Here is a 21095-nt window from a genome sequence, read left to right as displayed (position 1 = left end):
TTCCAGCACTTTTCAAAATCGCGAAAATTTTCGCCAAAAATGCAAAGGGGTTAGCCTTACTTTTTCTTCATTTTTAGGGCCGAAAATTTATGGTCCCAGATTCGATTTAAATGACCTTTTTCTGACTGATTGGACCCTCAGGAACTCAGAGAACGCGGCGAAAAGAGCTTAGGACCAACAGGAGAGAAATGGCGAGCGAAAAAGCACCTGCTGAAAAACGTCGAAAACACAGGTTCTCGTTTTTCGGCTGTAACTTTTGATGCGTTGATCGCAGCGTATTGGGACTGCGCCCAATCGACTTCTCTCGCAAAATTACGTCGGAATAGTGCGTGAAAGAACTTATTCCAGCACTTTTCAAAATCGCGAAAATTTTCGCCAAAAATGCAAAGGGGTTAGCCTTACTTTTTTCTTCAATTTTTGACTAAGAAAATTTAGGTCTCAGATTCGATTTAAATGACCCTTCCCTGACTAATTGGACCCTCAGGAACTCAGAATACGCAGCGAAAAGAGCGTAGGACCAACAGGAGAGAAATGGCGAGCGAAAAAGCACCTGCTGAAAAACGTCGAAAACACAGGTTCTCGTTTTTCGGCTGTAACTTTTGATGCGTTGATCGCAGCGTATTGGGACTGCGCCCAATCGACTTCTCTCGCAAAATTACGTCGGAATAGTGCGTGAAAGAACTTATTCCAGCACTTTTCAAAATCGCGAAAAGTTTCGCCAAAAATGCAAAGGGGTTAGCTTCACCATTCGACCAAGAATACAAAGACAGTTGCCCCCATGGGCTTAGATGTGACAACCGAAAATTGCTTCGTGAGATATCCCAACGGTAGAGTCGAGAACTTATCGCAGAACATCAGAGAGTTTCCGATTTCGACATGATGCTGGCTGCATTCACCTTCTGAGTAACACAGTCTTCGCAATGATAAGCCCAAGCCAGTACTTGGCCTGAGTGTACTTACCGACTTGTCGGTGACACAAGAAATTAATAATGAAAGTAAACATCTTTCAAAATTCGTAGCAAAACAGTAATTTAATTAAAGTGTAGGTACCCCAGAGATGAATGTATACATAGATCATGAATAAAAATAGGTCAGATGTAATAATGATGCAGAGACCAAAAAGTATGTATGTACATGCAGTCCATGTACGTCATTGATATAAATGATTCGTTTATGATCAATACGTGATGCAAACTATAAATTTGATAATTTTCTAGGAAACATATTAGATTATCTACTATAATCGGCTATAATATGACAATAAAAGAATTGTTCGTTTCGATATGGGATACAATTCGACACGCAATCTATTTATCCCATAACATTAATATTCATAATTAGGAGTAGGAATAGGAGTGGGATCAGGAGTAGGAGTAGGAGTAGAAGTAGGAGTATAGGAGGAGGGCAGGGGCGGAAAGGGTAGGGTAGGGTAGGGTAGGGTAGAGTAGGGGGTAGGGTAGGGCAGAGGGGGGGGGGGGTAGTTTAGGGTAGGGCTCCTACTCTTACTCCTACTGTATTCAATACTTTAGAATGATATACACCGAGCTTAAATCCTCGTCTTCCTCGTCCACCTTGTTCTCCTCGTCTTTTTTGTTCTCCTCCTCGTCCACCTCCGACCACCTCCAACCACCTCCAACCACCGTCAACCACCTCCAACAACCACCGATAACCACCTCGGGTTATACCTTGAATAGTAATAAATATTCTCAGTCCAAGAACACGTCAAAAATATTGTGTGAGGATTTATATGATCAATTAATAAATTAATATATTAATAAATTTTATTAGCTCATTCACAGCTACTGAATTTATGTTTACCCGAAAAATGAATCGAAATAATTTATTGTAAACATGACAAGTTTAAAAAATTTTAGATAAAATATAATCAACATTGCCACCAAATATTATAAAATTGTTATACTCACCATGCACAAATCCTCGTCCTTCTCCTCCTTGTCTTTCTCCCCGTCACGCTCGATCACCCGCAACCACCACCGACCACCTCCAACGACCACCGCTAACCACCTCGGGTTATGTCTTGACTACAAATAAATATTTCAAGTATTAGAACACATCAACAATATTATGTAAGGATTAATTTCATTTTTTTGTTGACAGATTTTACCAAGAAGATTATGAGAAAATCGTCAAAAGTAATAGAACTTTCATCAGCGCGTTAAGAGCTACCGAATCTGGGCTTGCGCGAAAAATGAAGTGAAATAATTTACTGTAAACATGACAAGTTTAAAAAATTTCAAATAAAACGTAATTACCAACGCCATTAAATATTATAGAAGTGATTCACTCACCGTTCAGAAATCCTCGTTCTCCTCGTCTTCCTCGTCCTCCTCCCCCTTGTCCTCCTCCTCGTCCACCTCGATAACCCGCAACCACCCCTAACCACCTCCGACCACCTCATACCACCGCCAACCACCTCGGGTTAAACCTCGAAGACTAATAAATATTTTCGCTATTAGAACACATCAAAAATATTGTGTAAGGATTAATATAATTTTTTTACCGACACATTTTACCAAGAAGATTAAGAGAAAATTATAAGAAATTGTAGAAATTTCATTAGCGCATTGATAGCTCCTGAATTTGTGCTTACGCGAAAACTGAATTGAAATAATTTGTTGTGAACATGACAAGTTTAATCAGAACTACGGAAAATTAGTCCTGAAGGTTAAAAGTCACCAGGTCAAGGATCTGGACAGCCAGAACTACGGAGTGCTTGTCCTGAAAGTCGAGTTTCACCAGGTAGCGGACCTGGAACGCAGGAACCACGAAGCGCGTGTCCTTAAAGTCGATTTCCACCAGGTAGCGGACCTGGAGCATAGAAACTACGGAGCGCTTGTCCTGGAACTCGAGTTGCACCGGGAAGCAGATCCGGCGTGCAGGATCCAGGAGGTAGAAGAACCCGATACTCGAAATCTGCGGAGCGCGAATCTCATGCGTCCGCTCTACTGCGCGGTTGTTTCCAGACTGAGGAATTCGGCTAGCTGATTACTATAGATATTATGACGTCAAGAGAAAAAAAAATTTTGGGTGACGTCACTTTCTGAACATTCAAACTTTGGTTTCGAACTTTGATACTATGTATGATGTATGGTGTATGATGTACGATGATATGACATGATGTATAATGATTTTACTTCTTACATTTCAGACAAGAAATACGCACTTCATCTTTTCTGCATATTCCAAACTCAAGCGGCTAGGCCCTTCGATGGTCAGCCTTTGACTAAAGATATATTCTTCAGTTAACGGGTCAGCTAATAACGCTGCCGTTCTGCGACAGTTGGCTGATAAAAATTTTCGCTCGTACCTTTCAAATGTTTGTTAAATTACACTCGAAGTTTTAAGAAGCTTCGTTCTTCTCTCCCTATCAAAAAAATAAAATAAAATATCGCCGACAATCACCTTTTTAGGTCTTTAAATCAGGACACTGCGTTAAATACTGTCTCATATACGGAGCATCCATTTCAATTCGTACAAAATTAGCGCATCCGTAATGCGTTACAGTTAATCTGAATTTTTTTCCATACGAACACTTTTCGGTTGGCGGTGGACGCGGTTACGCGTCTTCTCACGGGGATGATCGAGCTGATCGACATTTCTAAGTCGCAGTCGGTCACTCACATCACAAATTGCTCATAAAAATTTACCCAAGGGTATATGTCTTCATATTCTTCAGTCAACGCAGATAGTTTCATTTCTGATCGATCTCCGTCAATCATCTGCATAGATACCTGATTAAATTCCGCAATTGACAATATACTTATGAATATACTATATTTATCGCAAAGATTTGTCGTCATCTTATTAAGTATTTAGGAATGTGTAGATTAGGCGATAAATTTAATTGACAAATGTACAAATTTTGTAAATATCGATATACATACAATATGGTGTGTATACGAATATAAATTCAGATGAACCGGTATTCACTAAAGTCTCAAAGCCTCAACTACCGTAAATTGAAGAAATTTTTGCTGAAATTGGAAATTGACCATCATTACCGGCAATGAGTCTATATAATTGCTACAAAAATCCATTTACTTTTGTGTTAAATCGGAGACTGAATATCCGGAGCTAGAAAATTCGTTGAGATATCAGGAAAGATGGCGGCTTTAGACGTAGATTTTTATTAGAATTTCAAAAATCGATTTCATCGGTTAAATATCAACATATTACAGCTTTTTAAATTACAATTTGAATTCTCTGCAAGTTAGACTTAAGCTCGTAATTATATGTTCTGTAATGCGTATAAAATAGTTACGAAATCGGATTTTCCTATAGTTTAATCAGCGTAAATTCCGGTAATAAATAAAATATACAAACTATAAATTATGAGCAACTGCTACGTTTACGAACAAAGCGATACAGATATTTAGTTTAATTGAAGTGAAATACAGCAGCGATACTGTGGTGTGGTAATATCACGCGTGGAAGTAATAGAAAACTTGGAATGACCAGTAGAAAGAAAATAAAACTATTTTATTAACTGCGCATTTTAGGTAATTTATGTCTTCAACGCGTTGTCATTCGGTGAGCATTGTATTGTTTTCCAAACCGGTGGAATATTTGATGCAGTCCCGCTGTTTATACTATTTCAAAGTAATTTATCATTCAGCGTTATCACAGTTCGTTTCACCGATTACTTGACCAATGCTTTTGCAGACAAACCCTAAAAATACGCTACACCACACCTTAATCAAATCATTAAATTTAAATTAGTTCCCTAGCCTGATTTTCTGCTTTGCATATTCTTCACTGTACACTCCACAGTAGGTGCTCTTGAGGGATCTTCGATTTCCTTATAGATGAAAATTACAGTTGGTCTCGTTTCTCGTTTTTTTGAGGATTCGTTACAGCGCTCAACGGTATCACCTCCGTACTTTGTTGAACGTTATTGTTGTTGTTTGTTGGCTGTGATCGAGTATTATTCGTATTTGATCGATGACACGGAGTGCTACCACCTCTCGCCATTTTATAAGCTCCCCGTCGGCTAGATCCAACTCCGCCTGGGCAACAGAAAGTCGTTCGAAACTCCTTACGAAACTTTCCTATAACATACAGATTTTAGGAATTTAATTAACACGCATCAGTGGCGAATAAAATGTTTTGAATAGCTTATTCTGGGATCGATTTATCGTTAATATAGAATTGGATCGTGTATAATCTATATCGTAAGACCTCATCTGGTTGGTCGAAAAATATTGTTTCGAAAAAGTCGTATCTTTGTAATAGTGATTATGAACCTAGTGATATAGAGTAAAGCTTGTGCGTAATGTGGCTCAGGGCGATAAATCACAAGGGGGGAAAGAATGGGATCCTAGGATCTCATAAAACCGACTGAATATCAAATTGAAGAGACTATTTTGTCTCACCTAACATCACAGTGCAATTTTTCAATATAAATTTCCAGGGAGAAAAATTTTAGCCTTATCGATTACTTTTTCCAGCGTCACGTCATTGTTCCGCCAAGATTACGATGTACAATATTGATAAAAACTCGCAGAGATCAAAATTGAATTCTGAAATTGGTGAAAACCGATCGCTGCTACGGGAAAGTTGAACAAAAATTTTCAGTCTAGTTACCGATAAGTAATTGGTTTATTTTTATATTATTGGTACATTTTGGTATTCATTCTGTTAGTTTTTCCAAATTGTCAGATTTATCTGAGGTATTTAATTTATCCAAGTAGTAATGGCACAAAATTTACTATCCAACACGAAGCAACGGTTTTACAATAAATATTCCATTGAATTTTTTTTCCTCCCGGTAAGTACAAATACCAATAAGTTTTCATACATTAGAAATTATTTTATTAGCAACGGAGAATTAACGGTCTTTCGAATGTTAAGATCTATCCAGTAGGTGGGGTAGAATTAAAAATTGAATATCCATTTCGTCCGATCACCACACGTGGGTCATGATCAAGATTCGACTATAGTTACACATCATACCCTATTCTCTTCAGGTAATTCTATAAGCGGTAGTCACAATTGTTATAATCTATAAGCAGCCGAGTAACACCGAGGGATTCATATACGACGATATAGTTTGCTTTTTCTTTCAATACCTTAGCGTAATACTTCCCCATAGTATTTGTACAAAATTATAAATTGCATTATATTTATGTGTGGTATCGTTGTACCATATAATAGGTACTCGTGACTTTACCATTAGTTTACATTTAATGTTTATATCAAGTAAGTGCAATATTCATAATATTTATGTACAAGTCGGGGATTTTAGAGCGCTTCTCAATAATCACGAAAATAGACGACGGGTGATCCAGCTCATCGATACCGGTTGCAACCGTTTTCATTTTATCCCCATCTCCACGGATTTTGCAGATTTTCTGCACTAAGGTTCGTAAGTTTACTTTCGTAATTTAAAAAATCGTAAATGTCGATCATGATTTACGCTATATTATATACAGGGGAATTTCATGCATACATATTACAATACATGTACGTATACATCTGTTCAATTTGGTTTCGAGATTTTCATCAAGAATCACAGCAGTATAAATTTCGATAAAATGTTTATAATTACAATATCACTGTTATTACCGTGCGCCCGATAATTATAATAAACTTACATTGATTTTTTATTTCTTTATTTGAAAAAATAATAAGGACGAGAATTATTTTATGCAGGTAGATGAAGTTAAGAGTCGTTCATTTCATACTGCACGTAAAATTCAACACACAGTCTTAAGTTTTGATCAATTGACGCACTGAATGCCCGTAAAACAAATTACAAGGGCTTTGTCAAAGTTTCCGTAATTTGTATTAAAAATTAACATCTTTATTCGATACTTTATGATTTGATAATATATGTAATAGATCATCTGAAAAAGAGTTACGCCATTTCGGTATTTTAGAAAAAAAATATAAATATCGTTTCAAAGTCTTTCAAGTATTAAAATCCATTATAATCTGGATAAGAAGAAAAAAAAGTAAATAAATAAATAAAGGTGTACATTTTAAACACAGCCACAATACAAAATTTCGTCACTGCATTATACGCATTTACAGCAATGCTATTTTAACATCTGGCTAAAAATTCATACACCTATAATAATATTATACATATCAACCGGTGGTCAAACATTGATAGCAATCAATGAATACACGAGGATAAGCTCAAAGATATATTTGGATTTTGACTGATCAAAGATCAGTTGATCGTTGGAATTTAACGATCGTTACTTTTCCTCCCTCCGACTTCGCTGCAGCAGATTCTTTGAAACTGCTCGACGCAGCGCAGGCTCAGGTATACGACCTGTAGGTAAACTCTATCCTGCAGGTACCAAGACTGGAAGAAATCCGCCTCTCTGCTGGTCCCGCATTTTCTTCGACAGTTTCAGGCTCCATTCGACTTTCGAACGAACGCTTGGCCCAGGTGACGCGGCGCACTGATTGCGAGGGTCAAAGGTCACGCCGATTTTGCGAAAGCCGATAACCGCTCGGTATCGTCGGCCGACGACTCACACCGCCGTTCTCGTTGTTCGGCGAACAGTCCAGGAACGTGCGACGAAACTCCTGCCGGAACTTACCTGGAAACGAATCAGAAATCCATCGTTGTCAGCACCGTCGATTTATTCACGATTTATTGCTTACGGAGTGTTATCGGGAGTCTAATTCTAATCGGACGTAGGCTGATCGATAATGTAATATATGTATACGTATAAACCGTGATTCTTGATAGTGGATGTATATGTAACATTTGTTTGCCAGTCCTCCTTGGATAAAACGATGCATTGAAAAATTGGTTTTAGTTTATTAACCACCTTTTTCATTCCCAACGCAAATTGGAGTCCGGGTACGATGTGGGAATTAATTGTGGTATAAAACGCCGTACAGAGATCCCATTTCAAACCCATTATATACGGCAAATGTGTGCGTAGTCGTATCATGAATAATTTTCGTGTTTGGACGTAAATATGCAAACGGGACAAAACTTTGACCCTCTTTGCTTTGTACCGAGGGAACCGACGTACAACCATTACATTTATGGCTATTAATTATTTACCGTGGGTGCAGAATAATAAAGTTCAGGACGATAATATTCATAATTCATTGATTTGCACAGCGTTATGATTATACCTTGATGCTCTTGGTATGGAATAACTTTTCCAAAATATTCTACCATACTATTGATCATCCGTTCGTAAAAAAAAAAAATCGTTTTATACACCTGCCAGAGACAGTCATGGTACCTAATTCTCTTCCACCAGAAATGGAGATCTATCTTTGTTATACATTTTTTAGCTCTAATCTTTGAACCCATCATTTTCGCGACCGGTAATGGCATTCCGAATTCAAATGCTCGCGAACGCGTGCAAATGGGTTCTCTTATATATTCTTCAATGTTCTGGAAGAATTTTGAGGGAAGACAATGATCGGCGATCTTTAAATGAGAATGCGAGATGGTTGATAAAAAGGAAGAAAAGCGATAGGAATAATGACTGGTTGAAAAGTGATTATAATTTTACCCTCGCCGCACATCGTGCAGTGTATTGAACTTTACCTCAATCAATTTTGTCGTCTCAGGGTATATTTGCTCCGCACACACTCTTCGCGTGTATGTTAATATACAACCTTACACCTATTATATTTAACTTTCGTCCAATGCGCACGAATATTCCACAGACTTGTGAACGTGCTAAAGATATTCGTACGTCTATCTAGGCATATGCTTAGGAGATATGTGTCATATGTGCGATGCCGGAACTTGCAGGGTGTCGCAAATGAGTGATGAACTGAATCTTTGATCTCCACGGGCAACTTTGGGAAAATGCAATTTTGTCGTGCTGCATTTTTGACATCTTCATTAATCAAGCGATACACGCGTCTTTCTTGTTGTAAAGCGAAAATAAGACGCTGCAGGAGGATTAAATACGATAACGTTACTTTGAGCTGGCGAGATCGTTACCCACGCTCGGTGATTTACTTACCGCTCATAAAGTTGTAGATGAGAGGATTCACTGCGCTGTTTGCGTAGCAGAGCCAATGGGCCAGCAAACTGATAGTCTTCGTCGTCTGGTTCGCCTTAACTTCCACTGTATACCTGCAATAAAAACTGACGTTAAACCAAACTGCATTGAACAAATTGCAGTGTAGAACGTCTGAGAGACAAGCGTTATTGAATTTTCTCTTATGTACAACAGGAATGGAAATGATTTTTTCGATTCGCTCTAGCTCGCGGAACGGTTCCTAGACCATTGGACACTTTTGTTCGTGAATTTTCAATTACTGCGCGGTGGCACGAACGAAGCTCTGTAGAATCTGGTACAAACGGCTCGACTTTCAATTAATTTTTCCGCAATGTCTGACGGCGAAATTTTATAAAAACTATATTTCACGACACAACGGTGCGGAGTCCCGCGCTATCAGGGCTTCAGCTTGGATAAATATACGAGAACACGTTTGCTCCTTAAAAACTAATGGGGCGAGTTTCTAAATTCGTGTTAAGTGGGTTATACATGTTCTAGATTAACGTATACAGACGACTAGCGGCCGTTCAACGACACGAATCGATGAATCAGAGCTAACAGAATTCCAAAATCGACATATGGATGCGGAAATTAAATCAGGAAGGTACTGGACGTACAGTCAGATCGAAAAAGTGGTCGTACATAAAACGTGATGAAACAAAGGCTTGTATGGTCTCATTTGAACTCATCTGGTTACATGTAGATAACTAAAAACTTAAAGACCTGGCTATGTTAACAAATCCACAGAAACAACATTATTCTATCATTTTTCATCGAAGAAACGACATTGCTTGTCAGATTTTAATGAACCATAGCTCATTTCACTGGTAGACGATCTAGGAAAGCAAAGTTTAAGAAGAAGCTTCTGTAAGCCCAAGAAAAAATTTGTCTAGCAATGATACGTTTTTTACTGTATAACGTATTCATTTCACTTTTTAGATAAAAAGACGAGATGAAAAAAGAAATATTAGGTGAATGTGATTTCAATTGCGTCGTTAGTTCAACGCGACGTTGACAATTCGATTTCAATGATTGAACATGTCTTTCAAGATTACAGGGACTTTTTTCAAACTCTGAGACATAATTCGATGATATTCGATTAGACTTTTTAAATCTCGGCTTAGCCATATTCTTGCGTCATCACATTTTTGAGCTGACGGTACGTTCCGTGCATCCCTAATGTGTGTAGTAGAAGAGAAATCCCTCGTGTGCCTGCTTGGTAGTTTGCTGTTTGACAATGAAGTAATTTTGAAACTCGCGCTTAACGGGCTTCCTTGGTCTATACGTATACGTATGTTTTGTACATAGGTATGTATTCATATAAAATAACAATAATAACATATACCTAAGAACAGACAGTAGATGAACTGGAAAGTAGCATACAGCGAACATCAGTACAACAGCTACGAGCATTTTGGCAGCCTTTCGCCTGGACCTTAACTGACCCTCGAGATTACCGGGGTTGTTGGTGGTCGCTATTACGTGACTCCCTCTGCTCGAAACTGAAAATGAAATAAACCACGTTATAACTTTTGGTGTGGATGGGACTTAGGTTGGGTTATACCCACTCGTAGATAATATCTGCGATATCGTGCCTGCAGCCGGATAACGGCCTCCCTTTACTCCCCCGATCGTTAACTTCCCCTTCGATTACTTTGGCACGTACGGGCCTCACGCTTGAATCACTTGTGTGTACGTGAATCTGCCTATACTGGGCGGAATTCCCCAAATCATGTCGATAATTTACCCATCCGTTCTATTCCACCCGCAATACTTGTACGATGAGAAAATATAGCGTGGAAGAGAGCGAGGCAGCAAAGAAATCTTTTCGAACAAGAGCATTGTTGTGGACAAAATATCACTTTTCGCTTATACATAATTTACCAAAATACTGGAACAGAATTTCATCCGATAACTACATGTAAAAGAATTTCCTTTTCCATAAATAAGAATGTGGAAATATTTGAAGCGTTGATTCATACTTGGAGGTACTTTTTTTTGCTAACCCTGGGCGTTGTTAAAATTTTATAGCTTACGACGTTTTTCATGAAAAATAAATTTCACGCACCATTCCAACACACAAATTTACAATCAAAATCCTTTTAATTTGGTTTGTGGATCTGTTGCTCATCGATACACCGAAAACAACGAACAAAACGTAAATTCTCCCAACGAATCCAATCCTAAGGGACAACATGCGAAAGGTTATTTTACCACCCCATATGTAAACATTAATTACATTAAGCGTAGAAACTGAAGTGCCTTGAATTAAACCGTTGTTCGGACTCAATCCATGCAATAACGTTGTAATTTTGGCTCCATTGGAATCATAACAAACCACATTTAGCGTGATTCGAAAGAATATTATTAGCTCTAAGTATTGCAGAAATATTATTACTACAAGAATCAGCTATTTCGTGCGGAGAATTTATGTACCTATTATTATCTCCTTCGATCGCTAGATATCCAGCTTTATTCCACCTTGCAGTATCTATTATTGTTAAAACTACGAACAGATAAATGGCTATTGATTTTGCAAGCTATGCATATAACATGATTCTCAACCAGATTTGCGAAAATGGCAAGAGTTCAGAGAAACTCAAATTAAGAATAACATCATAGCTGTTCCAAGAGGAGTGAAAACATGGTTTATAGATTAAGAAAAAAACAAAAAATAAAAAACACAGCGTATTGTTTCACAACCAAATTTCAGCTTCGTTCTTATTCTTCGAATGACAAATGATTCATTATACATATATATATATTTCTATTGCCGCTACTTTAGATTAATGATATAGTTGGCCTGCAAGTAATCATTTGAAACCATGGATTTCCTACCCCAGAACGCTTCAGCGACACGAACATGTGGCGTGCGACTTGCGATACCTCGTAAACAGATATTCCGATAGACGCGTTCACGTATTTGAGCCTCGGTTTATTATTCCTGGAGTACTCGGGCAGAGATTGCAAGCCGGATTACATGCACCCTTCATTCTCGCGCATACGTTATATCTTTTGTCGTATACTTGGCATATCTGATGTCCCGCCTCCAATACGTATATATTTCGTATTAGACAAAGCGCGTATCCAGCGTTCGAACAGATCTCTTTCGAAAAACGAAGGTAACACTGCGAAAGGAATCGCATTTTTGACTGAATATCTCCCGCGAAATTGCTTTTACTCTTGAAGGCAATCTCCGCTCACAAATCTGAACAATGTCACCTTTCCTCGCGCAGTAGATAAAAATTCCAAGGCATTACCATTTTATTGGACTGCTATTGACTTGGGTATCATACCTATGACGTGGGGAAAAGGAAACAACTTCCACGCCAGCTACTCCGAATTTATCTAAAGTCAAAATGAGAACACGATTCTCCGGATAATTGTGCAACTTTCACTTCTTCGCGATATCGGTTCTTCCCTTTACTTGTACGAACGGAAGTTGAGTCAGCGTGGTTTATAGGTTTACTCACAATTGTGTCCGGGAATGTCGCTCCTCCAGAGAACGCGTACGATTTGCCAGTATGCGATACTCATGAAGAGTAGCGGCGCGGTGTACAAGATGACCAGTTTAATGATGATGAAGGTTGCTTCGCTCTGGTGACTCCAGGAGGGAGCGCACTGAGTGAAAAATGTCGTCTCGACCCTGTATTTGTGCTGCACAATTTGAAGCACCATCAAGTCCGGGAGATCTGGACCGAAATGGAAATCCTCAGTAAATATCAAACACAAATATCAGCCTCGTTCGCCCGTGTAAATACTTTCCTCATAAGTGAGAGGAACCTCAGGCTAGCGACCCTCTTACTTCTTGAACGAAATAATTCTGATCAGCTACTCACCGAAAAGCAGGGCGACTACCCAAATTATTATTATCGCTGTCTTGGCTCGGCTCGTTGTCGATTTGAACTTCAGCGGGAAGCAGATGGCGTACCAACGATCGATCGAAATGAAAGTCAGAGTGAGGATGCTCACGCTAACTGAGACCGTCTGAAACAAGAAAGAGAGAAGCTTGGATTAATAACCGATTCTTCAGATCGAGGGGGCAAATGGGACCCACTGAGAACTCTTAGAATACTGCCTCAAAATTTGAAGCAAATCGGTTAAGGCCCTTTTTAGGGCATCGAAAAGAAGTTTTAATTCTCAAGCCTTGTTAACGATAATTGGTTGTCAAGACATAAATTTCCAAATGCATCCACTTTTTCAGCCGTCTACTCTTATTGCCGTTGATAAATAAGACAAAGCCAAGCTACGCGCTGCGAGATTCCTCATTAGCATGTAATTTTGTGAGCAATTCACCTTGTCTTTCTCTGCGAGTTTCTAAACTCGATTGATAAAGGGTAAAACCGGAATCTGGACTCTGGAGGGCCTTTGATGCACGCGCACCTTACAAATTCAGGTAAGTATGTATCCTCGGCACTGGGTCAATACCTAGCGCAAAATCATGGCGAGTTAATAATTTGGTTAGTACTTGAGGTAACGATATTGTAGGCTTGTTCCACGGCGGCGAAAGCACGCCTAGTACTGGTTAACGAGCAAAATTAAGGCACGCTTAGGTATCACTCGTCTCTTTGAGGACCATTAATTGATTTCGTCACGTCAAAGGACAGCGGAGGAAGGATGTGGTATGACACCCTTAGTTTCGCAACGAAAAATTTCTCCCACTGCCAATTATGCCAGCAGCGATAAGCCTCGAAACGACAGAGATCACGATTCTTTGAGCATTTTGGCTCCTTTGAGAAGTAATTACACACGCTCATATTATTATTATTATTATTATTATTATAATATGAAGTGAACGAGGTGTAAGATCCTGTCGGTATGTCCTTCGGAGCAGGAAACTGATTGAAGAGTAAATTCTCATCACGCTGAACGCTAATTGGCCAACTTCGGTTTAAACCTAATTCAGTTGATGTTAACCAGCGCTTGCATCGTATTTACATCCGCGTTATCAACATCCATATCATATAAATATTGGCCCGGAGCTTCGTCATCTTTTCGCTCTTTCCGTAAACCATGGGCTGGGAGGGGTGGTTATGATGGTAAAAAAATTTAATGTTGTAAAATGTAAATATACACACCAGTTAATCTACGTTCACTGACATAATTACAAGCCGGAGGTAAGATATAAAAGTTAAAGACGGTAAGTCACGAGTTTTAAGTCCCTTTTTGGAGAGCATGGCAACAGTAATAAACGTGAAAAGTTTTTAAGACCTTGGAAAAGCTTAAATAACAACGTACATGAGACCCTGACTCTGCTAATATCTGCTATTTGGTCGCTCTGACGTAGAAAAAAAAAAAAAACAGCTACAAACATTTTTGAAGATACATTAATTATTTACGAAATTATATCCACTTAAGATCGTACTTGCGATTATTTTGCAAAAACTCGGCGAAGAGACGGAAATAGGAATGTTTTTTTTACGTAGTATATGAATGAGAAAAAGTAACTGCATCGTGTTCTGAGGCACGGAATTCACACTAGAGCTAAAGGTCTTATATATACGTAGGGACGATTCTTTTGTATCTACGACAAAAACTAATGTCTACACCTTGTACATGTATATATATTATAAGATTATTTGGAAATTAATAAATGAGGTGAAATCTATATTAACAATCTTTTATCAAACTATGATTAGTAGAGTGACCATTTTAATTTATTTATAAATATGACTACACATGAGCTTCGTTAATTTTAAAATTCATTCATTCATCATTCATTCATTCCCGGTGTATATAGTTAAAACGGTGTATATTGTTAAAATCAGTGTATATGGTTAAAAACAGTGTATTTTGTTAAAATGGGCGGATATCGTTGAAATTATGATGTATTGTCAATAACGGTTTTTCGTCGAGGCACTATATTTGTTTATTGCACTTTTAATGTTCTCGTTCTATCGTTTCTCTTTTTAAATTTGCTTGGCTTTTCGAGTGTTTTAATTGTTAATTTAACAGGTATTGGCGCGTAGTTTAAATTTCCGTTATTATTTTTAAATGGTCGATTTTCGATCAGTTACTATTTCAGTTCAGAGAGGAACACCTCCTTCCTCCTGGAGAGACGTAGACCAAGCCTTCTACTTTCAAATTTGTGACCAGGTTCCCCACTCCCTGGGTCTAACCTAATCCACTCGTGCCGTGTTCATCGCGCATTTATATTTGAATCATTACAATATATACATATATTACCCTCATTTGAAAAAGTCTAATACACGTGTACGTACAAGTACAAGAGAAGGAAAAGAATGGAGAATGGTCCGGATCGAACAGAAACTAAAAGTCGGTAAACGTATGTATAGTTGGAAAACTTTTGCTGATTGATAAGTTACGACGCGAATAATTTGGAACCCTTGGGTAAACGAGACCATTGTGAAAAGTTGAAATTGAGACAAATTGAGTTTCCTCAAGCGGCCGTAGAATTCAATCGGAGGTTCGATAATATTGGTCTTCTTTAAACGGGAACGAAGCTCGAATCGTGAACTGTTGAAATCTAACTGCAACAAAGCAACTGGGACTTGAGTCCCGCGAGTAATTTATCCGAGTGCCTTCATCGATAATTTGATGTCAGTATACGAATGACATTCAGCAGCTTATCATTGTTTGAAAAAAATTTTCTCCCATTTGCGCTTACTTATTATTCTCGTGAAAATATCTGCATTTGTTTTAAAAACAAAATGTCGCAGGCAATCGCGTTGCGTTTTAGATGGAAAATCGATGAAGATATTATATAACTCATGGCACTATCGCAATTGAGCTGAATGAGTGCCAGAACTGTGCCAAGTTTTTTAATTTCATCCAGATGCTACCAAAGTCTCTTATATGTACAAGAAACTTCGCCGTTTCCTGGTAATATTCTTAATTAATTGAACATCTGCGAGATTCGGTGAAACAAAGCTCCGGAATACGTATGTATATACACATCTGCCATTTAATAAAATTATAATAAATAAATCAGGCTGATAAATTTGAATATATTTTTACCACAAACTTATTAGACGCGTCATTTCAAACTGCGAAACCAATTTCGCCAAAGGATAGGTTTGATCTGTTGAACTTCAAAGCTAGGCGAAAGAACATGAGCAAATTTTAGTTTTAACCCATTTTCCGAACCTTAGAATAAATTTTTTCTTTCCATTCTCAGATGACAGGATCGTCTTGTTTTTGATTGAATTTTTCTTTCATCTCAGTAGGCGAAATGTGTCGTCAAACAAATGTCAACGATGTTGAAATGAAATTGCTCGAAGCTGTATCTTGGGCGCAATTTACGGTAAGCAATACGTATAACATTCGCAAATTCACGGTTTATTTCGACTTGTTTCAACTGTATTATACCTATCCCACCTAGTGAAATTTTATCCGTGTTGTTTTCTTTTTTCCTCTTCGCAACGCGAGATTTACGGCTGCTCGCGAATCGGAGTGGGATCGTTTCCATGGGATGTTTTTACGCTGCGTATTTTATTTTTGTTTTTTTTTTTCTTAAGTCACTTCATTTTTGTTAGCCAATTTTCCGAGAAATGAACGAACGAATTTTACACTTAGAAGATATCCTGTATTTTCTTCAGAATGAGAGAAGCTCACTGATCGTGAGACGTTTTTCGAGCCTCGCTTCTATTGCCTTTTCGAATCCCTTTAAATTTTCAGCGCTTCAAAACACGAGACGACGGATATGTTTCAATAATAATAATTACAAGAGTAGAGGTATAAAAATACGAATAATACCTGGGCAAGGTTTGTTGGAAATTGCTTTTACTACGCACAAAATGTGTCCTCGAGTTTCACCCAACGTTATTGTCATAGCTACGTAAAAATATTCTTGTATCGGTTACAGTTTCATTAATTTCGTCGAAGTCGCGATGTTCGACGACAATATCGGTATCATAACAGGATCCCTGTTTTCCCTGGAGACGAGATTATCGGTACATTCGTGGAAAATGATAACCGTTCAATTTACTTTTTGGGGGGAGTAACAATAAGCGTAAAGAAAGAAAAGATAAGCTGTGATGTTGCCACGTGTCGAAAGTTAGAAGGCCTTGAATCACCTCTCAGCCGGAAACTCAATGAAACTGAGAAATAAACTCAGCTCTCATATGCATTCAGGTTACATCGTCTTGTCGTTTATGCCAAAGGGGAGCTGTATCATTATCCAATACAATTTGCAACGCCCTCAAAGAAAAAAAATTTCATTCTTGGACAGGCAGGATCAAAGACCCGTAATGTACGTCTCCTTGTCAAAAAATGTCGTTTTCTGCAGCGTGACATGCAAAACACACGTGTCACGTCGACGGAGAAATTTATTGGAGAGAATTAAGTGGGGAAAAATGTGAGGAAAAACACTCTTCAAAAACCCCTCGACCTTCTGCCCGGCAGCAGCGTTCTGCTTTGACCGATCCTTGCTCGCGCCGTAAAAAGAGAGACCATTTTTTTTTTTTCAAAGATTAAACCAGCGACAAATCTTGCTTAGTATGCAGGATGGTCTGAGGGAAAAATGACCTGAAATTTGACTGAACGACGCATTTTACGAATCATTTTCTTTGATTAAAATTTCTGAAGTCTGTTCTTTTATTTAAAAGCAATTTAGAATAATAACAGATTACTGAAAACTGCTTCAACGGAATATGAATCATTTGTATTCAATTCGGTATTAATTCTTCGTCATACATTACGACAAAAGCTCAAATTTCTGTGTATATGGAAGTTGATGAACCAAAGTATTTATCTTCTTGTTCTATAGTAAGTATTTAAAAAAAAATATCATTACGGATAAAGAATATATTAAATTTACTAAAAGTCAGATTCATTCTTCGAACAAATTCATTAGCGTCGGATATTTTGCAGTTGATTCCAGCGAGTACAAGTATATTATTTATAACGGCTGTATTTTTGGGTGAAGTTATACATTTTTCTGCAAAAAAATTGCCCTCCTTTCACCATATTTGATTACCGCATGTGGCTGGTTGTCAGCAAATTAAGTAAGCGTGTATTATGTGTATCTTAATCTCACGGAATAACAAGGAATTTAACCCTTTAACGGCCAAGCATCTTTCCCGTTGGAAAAAATCATTTTTATCAATTAAAAGCTTTAAAAAAATACAGTTTTTCCATTTTTATGCCTAAATAAACAGTTTCTAAAATGAAATTATTCAGTGAAAACTTTCTTTAGAGTGCGTTACTATTTTCCTAATTATTTCAGGATTTTTTATTTGAAATTGAAGAAGATATTTAAAAAAATAACTGTTTCGTCATTGTAGCAAATATGCTACAATGGCAGTCAAACGGTTAAACCTATACAGCTTGAACCTTAACAGAGAGTGAATTTTTGTGAAAAGACCGAGATGTCAATCGAATATCGCGAAGCGTTTATAGAAACCGGCGTGTGTCACGTGCAGGAAAATTCAATTTGCTTCCGAGAGATGAATTCGTAAAAGTTGCGTGGGTATATAACATGCCTTTAACCAACACACATGGTCTTCACTTCGCGTGGTTCGAAGAACGAATTTCTAATCGAATAGGTACCGGAGCTTCCACGATATGTACATTCGGACCGTGCGAATAATGAAAAGTTTTTACATTTCTGACGATTGGGTTCACGTGAGAATTAGTTACAATTTCAGAATTTCTCATTATCATACGAAAAATAAAGAAAAACTCTGCTCGTATTATTAATGTTCGTTTTATAGTTCAACGAATCGTACAGAGTTTCATTAGTAAATGGAGACTTTCTCGCCCCACAATAATCACGATTTGAAAAACATGCGACGTGTCCAAAAATAGGCGGCTGATTATTTTCGGACGCATTGCGGTGCTGAAAAGTGATGAACACGGCAGATTACAAAATCTCCTCTAAATTCGTGCTTTGGTCTTGGATTAACCGTCGGGCCTAACGGAGAACTTCCTTGTAGACGGGCGAGCGAATACGATATTTTAAACACTGTGCACACGCAGATGTGAATTTGAGTGGCGGAATATTGGGGTGGAAAGGTTGCTCCCATGAGAACCATTGAACGCCACTGATCTGTGACATCGTTTAGAGCGAAATTAGAGCTTCAATTCGTGTAGAAATCAGTGGCCGAATCCAATCTGGCTACTTCGTTACCATGAGTATACAATATACATTGTTCAAACCGGTTGTTATGCCCGTCTGATACAAAGTAAACTGTCTGCGGATTAGGAAAGTTTAATTGTAACAAACCTCCACAATTATTCCCGTCAAGGCTTAAGCGATTTATTTCAATTTTGGAGACAGTATCTTCATTTTTCCATCGCCACATCTTTTGGTAATTAAATAGAAAAGTCCTCACTTTCCGACGAAAAATTTATATTCAATTTTAGTCAGTCGACGTTTGGTTTGAAAAAATTCGAGCCTCGGCGAAGAGGGTAAACGGTTAAAAAAATACTGCCGTCGACAGATGCGTGAATAATACCAAATCGTATCTGACGTGTGCCAAGGATTTAGGGATGGTAGAATTCGTCGTCTGATATAACCAAATGTTTGATACGAAAATTTCGCGGTCAGATTTCGCCGCGAAGATTTAACTGTGAAAGGTTGAGATATGTGGAAACGAGAATGCGGGAAATTTGGTTGACACAGGTGTTTACCAATCTGTAATATCCGTTATCCTCGCAAACCTCAGGGTGTAATTCTGTTTCAATTCATTCGTGAGTTAGGACGAACTCTGGATCGAGACAGCAAGCGGTCCCCAGTTGTATAATAATTGGAAACCCGGGCCGCATTTGCGTCTTCGCTTGAATTGCGGTACGCGGGACGGTAGACTAAATCTAGAAATATTCAGCATTTATCCTGATTGGCGTCGCACGTCACGTCACGTCTGGGACCTCGCGCAGCGTGAATTTGTCCTTTTACGGCCCTATCGACACAGACGAGGATGGCTATGCCCGACGTTGTAAGGATTAATCGGTCGGAAATTCTGACGTTGGGTTAAAAGTTGGGAAAAAAATTGTTATTTGAGCTAACGATTGTGAACAGAAATGAAACAACATCGATATTATGCGATAGCAATGATTGTGAAGAAATGTTAGTGCCACAATCTCAGATATTAATAAACTCGAGAAAAGTTTTTTTTATCATTATAACTTTCTAGATGATTAAACTTTCGTGTTTTTTATTCGATTTTAATGATTTTGGACTTATTTTGCTCCTTTTTCAGATTTTCAGAAAATGATGTCAAAAATATTCGAGAAACACCGAGTTGTAAGGATTGTTGTCACACGTAATTTTTCACCAGAATCTGTTTAACTTTACTTACATAAATCTATTTTTATCCACTGTATAGATATTAGTTCGTACATTTTTTTTACGCAGTCTCTGGAGATCTCTATGGTGATCGAAATAAGCTCAGAAATATTATAATCGGATCAAAAGCTCCAAAATTCAATAATTTTTCATATTCTATTTACAAAACCTTTTCTCAAATTATTGATATCTTATTGCTTAGGTTACTCGAATTTGCTTAAAATCATTCCCATTACAGGGACGTGGTTTCACTCATGCTCCCCATCGTTGACGGAATGGTCATTACTGAAGATTTTTCAAACGGTTCTTTCTCTTTGCCTAACTTTTGATTTAGATGTCCCGGCCAATTCAGCCGAGTGCTTTTATTTTTGGCTGATTGCGAAGGTGTAAAAAGCTGCCATGAGTAATTTTTCTCGGCATTTATCGTACCAATTCGTGTATTATACATTGAAATATCTGCGGTATAGACTGACAATGAAATTAAATTGAATTTTTATCGCGAATCATTGGCGACAAATATTCATGCCCTAAAGGGAAGAAACATGTATAAAATATAAATACGTTGCATGTGTGTGTGTATGTATGTATAAACTAATGGATGAGCAAACAAAAAAGTGAGCCCGAAAAACCAATCAAACAGACAGTGGAAGAATAATGGGCACTGGATGTAAAGGCGTTTTTGTCACTTTAGTGAATCCAATTTATCATTTATGTCATGCTTTCCGTGGCTCGGTTCTGTGCGCCACGGCCTACGCCAACAGGATGCGTAATTCATTTCTGCATCAAGCACCGTGAAATGTCTGCAAACGGTGTCCATTGCTGTTCCGTAGTGA

The 21095-nt window shown here is 38.1% G+C and overlaps 1 protein-coding gene and 1 long non-coding RNA gene across 6 annotated transcripts in view; both read right to left on the bottom strand.

The window, feature by feature from the left end:
• Positions 1–1499: 1499 nt before the first annotated feature.
• On the bottom strand, positions 1500–2364 carry LOC124177449. Its single transcript, XR_006869611.1, has 3 exons — positions 2310–2364; positions 1926–2037; positions 1500–1685 (listed from the first exon to the last, which is right to left on the bottom strand). It is a non-coding gene; the product is annotated as an uncharacterized LOC124177449 (long non-coding RNA).
• Positions 2365–4132: 1768 nt separating this feature from the next.
• The window catches only part of LOC124177532 (orexin receptor type 2-like), a 62100-nt gene continuing 45137 nt past the window's right edge, over positions 4133–21095 (bottom strand). For 4 of the 5 annotated variants that reach the window (XM_046559986.1, XM_046559987.1, XM_046559985.1 and 1 more), the window contains 5 exons: positions 12854–13001; positions 12488–12706; positions 10360–10516; positions 8976–9088; positions 4133–5069 (listed from right to left, as the gene is read on the bottom strand). In XM_046559986.1, the coding sequence (XP_046415942.1) occupies positions 4834–5069; positions 8976–9088; positions 10360–10516; positions 12488–12706; positions 12854–13001 (873 nt within the window). In that variant the 3' untranslated portion in view covers positions 4133–4833. Of the gene's footprint in view, positions 5070–6419; positions 7575–8975; positions 9089–10359; positions 10517–12487; positions 12707–12853; positions 13002–21095 lie in introns of those variants that run through there. The other variant, XM_046559989.1, reaches the window with a different exon arrangement.

This window comes from Neodiprion fabricii, chromosome 3, assembly GCF_021155785.1.
Source record: "Neodiprion fabricii isolate iyNeoFabr1 chromosome 3, iyNeoFabr1.1, whole genome shotgun sequence".
In the NCBI taxonomy this organism is placed as follows: domain Eukaryota; kingdom Metazoa; phylum Arthropoda; class Insecta; order Hymenoptera; family Diprionidae; genus Neodiprion; species Neodiprion fabricii.
The sequence above is the reverse complement of the archived record's forward strand: the minus strand, read 5'-3'. Positions and strand labels throughout refer to the sequence as shown.